Source organism: Salmo salar, unplaced genomic scaffold, assembly GCF_965601325.2.
Source record: "Salmo salar unplaced genomic scaffold, fSalSal1 ptg000129l, whole genome shotgun sequence".
NCBI lineage: Eukaryota > Metazoa > Chordata > Actinopteri > Salmoniformes > Salmonidae > Salmo > Salmo salar.
In genome coordinates, this window is record NW_027675318.1 from 280,001 (window position 1) to 287,634 (window position 7,634).

The window sequence follows — 7,634 nt, forward strand, 5'->3', positions numbered from 1 at the left end:
GTTAACCACAACCAACATGCTGGATCTCTGTTTAGTTGTCACTGTGTTAATCACAACCAACATGTTAGATCTCTGTTTAGTTGTCACTGTGTTAACCACAACCAACATGTTGGATCTCTGTTTAGTTGTCACTGTGTTAACCACAACCAACATGCTGGATCTCTGTTTAGTTGTCACTGTGTTAACCACAACCAACATGCTGGATCTCTGTTTAGTTGTCACTGTGTTAATCACAACCAACATGTTAGATCTCTGTTTAGTTGTCACTGTGTTAACCACAATCAACATGCTGGATCTCTGTTTAGTTGTCACTGTGTTAACCACAACCAACATGCTGGATCTCTGTTTAGTTGTCACTGTGTTAACCACAACCAACATGCTGGATCTCTGTTTAGTTGTTACTGTGTTGACCACAACCAACATGCTGGATCTCTGTTTAGTTGTCACTGTGTTAACCAACATGCTGGATCTCTGTTTAGTTGTCACTGTGTTAACCAACATGCTGGATCTCTGTTTAGTTGTCACTGTGTTAACCACAACCAACATGCTGGATCTCTGTTTAGTTGTCACTGTGTTAACCAACATGTTGGATCTCTGTTTAGTTGTCACTGTGTTAACCACAACCAACATGCTGGATCTCTGTTTAGTTGTCACTGTGTTAATCACAACCAACATGTTGGATCTCTGTTTAGTTGTTACTGTGTTAACCACAACCAACATGCTGGATCTCTGTTTAGTTGTCACTGTGTTAACCACAACCAACATGCTGGATCTCTGTTTAGTTGTCACTGTGTTAACCACAACCAACATGCTGGATCTCTGTTTAGTTGTCACTGTGTTAACCACAACCAACATGCTGGATCTCTGTTTAGTTGTCCCTGTGTTAACCACAACCAACATGCTGGATCTCTGTTTAGTTGTCACTGTGTTAACCACAACCAACATGCTGGATCTCTGTTTAGTTGTCACTGTGTTAACCACAACCAACATGTTGGATCTCTGTTTAGGGGTCCTGTCTCCAAAATGAGTCTCTCTGGGGAGAGAGAGGAGGGGGGTCCTGCCTCTAAAATGAGTCTCTCTGGGGAGAGAGAGGAGGGGGGTCCTGCCTCTAAAATGAGTCTCTCTGGGGAGAGAGAGGAGGGGGGTCCTGCCTCTAAAATGAGTGTCTCTGGGGGACATGATACCAAAGCTAAGAGGTGAGCTGACTATTTTGTTTAAGAATGTATATTCTAAAACGTTTGTTAATCAGAAGGTATTTCTTATGGGTACATTCTATATAACTGTTCAAGATTTTAGATGTGTGTGTGAAAATGTGTTTTGTTGCTAAATGCTGTATATCCATTGTTTAACAGGAATGGAATGTTGGTATCCTGTATATTTGACTGTGATATGTGGTTGTCTCACCTAGATATCTATATATCCACCTAGACATCTATATATCCATTGTTTAACAGGAATGGTATGTTGGTATCCTGTATATCTGACTGGGATATGTGGTTGTCTCACCTAGATATCTTTAGATGAATGCACTTACAGATGCCATCTCTTAATTTGACCCAGTTTCTCACAGCAGGAAAACAGCAGCAAATGTGTTTGTTCGTGTGGATTGTAAATTAAGGGACATTTTTTGTAGTGGTTGATCCATTTTTTTCATCAAATCAAGTCTGACATTTTGAAGTGGAAATTACAAACGTTAGAAGCCTTTATAAAGCCTTGCAGTGGTTTAATAATTTCTTTAAATAATCAAATTACATTTCCCAACATTTCTGAAAATGGATATATAGCATTTTGGAATGAAACACTTGTTTCCCCATCTGAGATCAGAGTAGATGAGAGATGTAATGTTTGTCTCTGTTGTGTTGAAGACCAATCAAGCAGGAGAGACCGGCCTCCCCTGTACCCAGCTGTGTGTCCATGAAGAGTGACAAGTCTATGTATCTACCTATACAGTTTAGAGAGGGAGACTTTTCTACTGAACAAAGGTAAGAAGAACTCATGGGTCATGGTCAGTGAGTTAAACAACACTGTCTCTAGTCATTTCTCCTCTCCCATTTTACCATTTATTTTGGTTGTTTTCATAATCCATAGGCTAATCCTTTAGTCCATTTTCATAGTCCTAAAACAGTGTGTGTGTGTGTGTGTGTGTGTGTGTGTGTGTGTGTGTGTGTGTGTGTGTGTGTGTGTGTGTGTGTGTGTGTGTGTGTGTGTGTGTGTGTACTCCCTGGATGAGGAGATGTAATCTCATGTTTTGTCCACAGAAACCAACAGGAGAGATCAGAGTCAGAGATTCTCAGTGGTCAGTCTTCCCAGAGGCATCAAACAGACCTGGACTCTATATTCAGTGTATGTGATCCTGTTATGTACATTTGTTTTTGTTTACTTCAAGTAAAGTTGATCTGTCAATTATTCATTAATGTGTTAATGAGAAAGCATTTCCTCTCTTGCTAAACTTATTTACTTGATTTATTTCAGTTGCTTGAAGAGAAAATGACGACATTTGTGAAGAACGAGCTGAAGATGTTCAAGAGGATTCTTAGTCCAGAACTCCCAGAAGGCTATGAGAGTCAGAAGCAGGATAAGGAAGTGGTGGATGCTGAAGATGAGAAGCAGGAGAGCAGTGCCAGAGAGGGGGCTCTGAAGATCACACTGCACGTCCTGAGGAAAATGAACCAGAAGGAGCTTGCTGACACACTGGAGAAATGTAAGATCTGTCTGCCTCATGATGAATGCTGTTTTATAACGTTTAAAAGCTGTGGCTAAAGTACAGCTAAAGTAGCTGTGTAACTCAATGATATTGTAGCAGCCTTAACACAACACCTAGTGACCTCATCAAGTAGCAGCAGGGATGTGTTGTGTTGATTAATTTAGAGAGAGAGAGAGAGACAACATTAATAATACCATCAATAATACCAATAATAATATAATCAGTCACACCAGTCTGTAATGGATTATGAAAACATTTACACATTTATATAGACAGTTAAGAGAATAAATGATTATGATTTAAATGTTATAACAGTCCTACAATACTGTAGGCATTAAAACAGACATAATATTAATATCCTCTGTGCTATTTCTTCATTCAGATGAGCTTGCTGTGATTTGCCAACGTGAACTCAAATCTAATCTAGAGAAGAAGGTTCAATGTGTATTTGAGGGGATCGCTAAACAAGGAAACCCAACACTTCTCAATCAGATCTACACAGAGCTCTACATCACAGAGGGTGGAACAGGAGAGGTCAATAATGAACATGAGCTGAGACAGATTGAGACAACAACCAGGAAACAAGCAAGACAAGAGACTGCAGTCAAATGTAACGACATCTTCAAACCCTTAACTGGACAAGACAAACTCATCAGAACTGTGCTGACAAAGGGAGTCGCTGGCATTGGAAAAACAGTCTCTGTGCAGAAGTTCATTCTGGACTGGGCTGAAGGAAAAGCAAATCAGGATGTCCAATTTATATTTTCATTCCCTTTTCGGGAGCTGAATTTGATGAAAGGGGACAAACACACTTTGATTGAACTTCTTAATCACTTTTCAATGGAAACCAAACAATCAAGAATCTCCAACTACGACAAGTACAAAGTTGTGTTCATCTTTGATGGTCTGGATGAGTGCCGACTGCCCCTAGACTTCCAGAAGAACAAGATCTGTTGGGACGTCACAGAGTCAACCTCAGTGGATGTTCTGCTGACAAATCTCATCAAGGGAAATCTGCTTCCCTCTGCTCTCCTCTGGATAACTACCCGACCTGCAGCAGCCAATAAGATCCCTTCAGGGTGTGTTGACCAGGTGACAGAGGTACGAGGGTTCAATGACCCACAGAAGGAGGAGTACTTCAGAAAGAGATTCAGTGATGAGGACCTGGCCAGCAGAATCATCTCACACATAAAGACATCAAGGAGCCTCCACATCATGTGCCACATTCCAGTCTTCTGTTGGATTTCTGCAACAGTCCTCGAACACATGCTGAAACATAAGAGAGAAGAGATGCCCAAGACTCTGACTGAGATGTACACACACCTTGTGGAGTTTTATACCAAACAGAAGGATGAAAAGTATCTTGGGGAAGAAGAGACAGGTCCACACTGGAATAAAGAGAGCATTCTGTCACTGGGAAAACTGGCTTTTCAACAGCTTGTGAATGGCAATCTGATTTTCTATGAAGAAGACCTGAAAGAGGCTGGCATTGATGTCAATGAAGCCTCGGTGTACTCAGGATTGTGCACACAGATCTTTAAAGAGGAATGTGTTCTGTACCAAGACAAGGTGTACTGCTTCGTTCATCTGAGCATTCAGGAGTTTCTGGCTGCTGTATATGTGTTCCTCTCATTCATCAACAACAATGAGAATCTAATGGCCGAACCGCAATCAACGTCCAGGAACCTTTCTGCGCTGTTCAGAAAGCCTGAAGTTTATTTCTACAAGAGTGCTGTGGATAAAGCCTTACAAAGTGAGATGGGAAACCTGGACCTTTTCCTCCGCTTCCTTCTGGGCCTCTCACTGAAGTCCAATCAGAAGCACTTACGAGGTCTACTGACAAAGACAAGAAGTAGCTCAAAGACCCATGAAGACACAGTGAACTACATCAAGGAGAAGATCAGGGAGAATCCCTCTCCAGAGAGGTGCATCAATCTGTTCCACTGTCTGAATGAACTGAATGACCATTCTCTAGTGGAGGAGATCCAAAGCTACCTGAGCTCAGGAAGTCTCTCAGAACCCAACCTGTCACCTGCACAGTGGTCAGCTCTGGTCTTTGTGTTGCTGACTTCAGAAAAGGAGCTGGATGTGTTTGACCTGAAGAAATACTCCAGATCAGAGGAAGGTCTTCTGAGGCTGCTGCCAGTGTTCAAAGCCTCCAGTGCATTTCTGTGAGTACATAAAATGACATATAAAAACTAATCATCAGGAAGAAATATTCAGGTTAAAGAAAAATATGCATTATAATATGTGTTTAACATTATATTGAAAACATTGAATAAATGCATTGATTTTCACATTAGTATAACAATATGACCATACAACTCTAGGAGACAGAAGAAGAATCTATATGTTGTTTGGGAGAATTAACCAAATGCATCTGCCATTGTCCTTCTACACTAAATTAACAATGTGTTTGAAGTCATGATCTCTTTGTCAGGCTGTGGAGTCACAGAGGAAGGCTGTGCTTCTCTGGTCTCAGCTCTGAGGTCAAACCCAACACATTATTTGTAAATGGGTAACAGCGTAAACAGAGAAAGCTAAGCGTATCATTTTAATACAACCTGTCTGTCATTGTATTTCTTCTGTGTTTGCAGACTCACTGGCTGTAAACTCACAGACACATCCTGTAAAGTGTTGGCCTCAGTTCTCAGTTCAAACCCCTCACACCTGAGAGATCTGGACCTAAGTAACAATGACCTGAAGGATTCAGGAGTGAAGCTGCTCTCTGCTGGACTGGGGAATCCCCACTGTAAACTGGAGACTCTGAGGTCAGTATTATCAGATATGAAAGTACTTTATGCATGTAGTTCTCCCATTTGAAAAAGTCGTAATTATTCGGACATATTACTTATAGTGTATTAAAGTAGTCATAAGTTTAGCATGTTGTCCCATATTCCATGCCTGCTGTCACATTTCTCTAAGACAGAACCCAGAAGCAGACCAGGACAAGGTGAGTAAAATGAAGGTGAGTATTTATTGGTAGTCTTGATGTGTAATTTGAGTGATCCAGGAGACGGAGCGGCAGCGGAGGTGAGTTGATGAGAGTAGATGGGTGGATTCAATGAAGTCACTGTATCCACTGACGGCCAGGCAAGGGAGTTGAATGTTCCGGGAGAATGACTAGACAGAGTAAACGGGGGGGGGGGGTAACCAGTAACAAGAACAAAACAACAAGACTAGCTCAGGAAACATGAGGCTGTTCGTTGCTAACGATCCAGCAGGGAATGGATGTCAGCTCAGGGCTTATGAAGAGGTGATGATCAGGACCAGGTGTGCAGAAGGTTGATGAGATGCAGGTGTAGGGTAATCACTAGATCTCCCGCCTAACTTCGTCGCCTGGCAACCAGACAGGGTGCGTTCAGAAACCTTAGACTCCAAACAGAAAACAGTCAGCTCAGGCAGAAACAGACTCAGGAAGCGGGATTCCTGACACCTGCAGTGATTACATCAAGCTTGTGATTCTACTAACAAAGATCAAACCCCCTCTGTTATTGGTAATGGTGAGAGGTTAGCATGTTTTGTTGTAGCCTCTGTTATTGGTAATGGTGAGAGGTTAGCATGTTTTGTTGTACTCTCTGTTATTGGTAATGGTGAGAGGTTAGCATGTTTTGTTGTATCCTCTGTTGTTGGTAATGGTGAGAGGTTAGCATGTTTTGTTGTAGCCTCTGTTATTGGTAATGGTGAGAGGTTAGCATGTTTTGTTGTAGCCTCTGTTATTGGTAATGGTGAGAGGTTAGCATGTTTTGTTGTAGCCTCTGTTATTGGTAATGGTGAGAGGTTAGCATGTTTTGTTGTAGCCTCTGTTATTGGTAATGGTGAGAGGTTAGCATATTTTGTTGTAGCCTCTGTTATTGGTAATGGTGAGAGGTTAGCATATTTTGCTGTAGCCTCTGTTATTGGTAATGGTGAGAGGTTAGCATGTTTTGTTGTATCCTCTGTTATTGGTAATGGTGAGAGGTTAGCATGTTTTGTTGTAGCCTCTGTTATTGGTAATGGTGAGAGGTTAGCATGTTTTGTTGTAGCCTCTGTTATTGGTAATGGTGAGAGGTTAGCATGTTTTGTTGTAGCCTCTGTTATTGGTAATGGTGAGAGGTTAGCATGTTCTGTTGTGGCCTCTGTGTAACTTTCTCACTCATTCTGATTCATGATTTATTCATGGGAAAATGAAAAGAAATCAGCCAAAATCTCAGAAAAAAAAATTGTAGACCTCCACAAGTCTGCTTCATCCTTGGGAGCAATTTCCAAACGCCTGAAGGTAACACGTTCAATCAATAGTACGCAAGTCTAAACACCATGGGACCACACAGCCATCATACCATCCCAACTGTGAAGCACGGCGGTGGCAGCATCATGTTGTGGGGGTGCTTTGCTGCAGGAGGGACTGGTGCACTTCACAAAATAGATGGCATCATGAGGCAGGAAAATTGTGGATATATTGAAGCAACATCTCGAGACATCAGTCAGGAAGTTAAAGCTTGGTCACAAATGGGTCTTCCAAATGGACCATGACCCCAAGCATACTTCCAAAGTTGTGGCAAAATGGATTAAGGACAACAAAGTCAAGGTATTGGAGTGGCCATCACAAAACCTTGACCTCAATCCTATAGAAAATTTGTGGGCAGAATTGGAAAAGCGTGTGCGAGCAAGGAGGCCTACAAACCTGACTCAGTTACACCAGCTCTGTCAGGAGGAATGGGCCAAAATTCACCCAACTTATTGTGGGAAGCTTGTAGAAGGCTACCCGAAACGTTTAACCCAAGTTAAACCATTTAAAGGCAATGCTACCAAATACTAATTGAGTGTATGTAAACTTCTGACCCACTGGGAATGTGATGAAAGAAATAAAAGCTGAAATTAAACATTTTCTCTACTATTATTCTGACATTTCACATTCTTAAAATAAAGTGGTGATCCTAACTGACCTAAG

At 41.6% G+C, this 7,634-nt stretch overlaps 1 protein-coding gene across 1 annotated transcript; it reads left to right on the top strand.

The window, feature by feature from the left end:
- The first annotated feature begins 1,177 nt into the window (after positions 1-1,177).
- On the top strand, positions 1,178-5,815 carry LOC145866068 (NLR family CARD domain-containing protein 3-like). The gene is made up of 3 exons (XM_082970933.1): positions 1,178-1,196; positions 3,762-4,875; positions 5,302-5,815. Exons 1-3 carry the CDS (start codon positions 1,178-1,180, stop codon positions 5,525-5,527), a joined length of 1,359 nt encoding a protein of 452 aa, XP_082827059.1. The 3' UTR covers positions 5,528-5,815.
- Positions 5,816-7,634: the final 1,819 nt, after the last annotated feature.

Excerpts from the sequence above, each read along its gene's own strand:
- LOC145866068 (XM_082970933.1), top strand. Across the intron at positions 4,876-5,301 it reads AAAGCCTCCAGTGCATTTCT|ACTCACTGGCTGTAAACTCA; the intron begins GTGAGTACATAA and ends CTGTGTTTGCAG.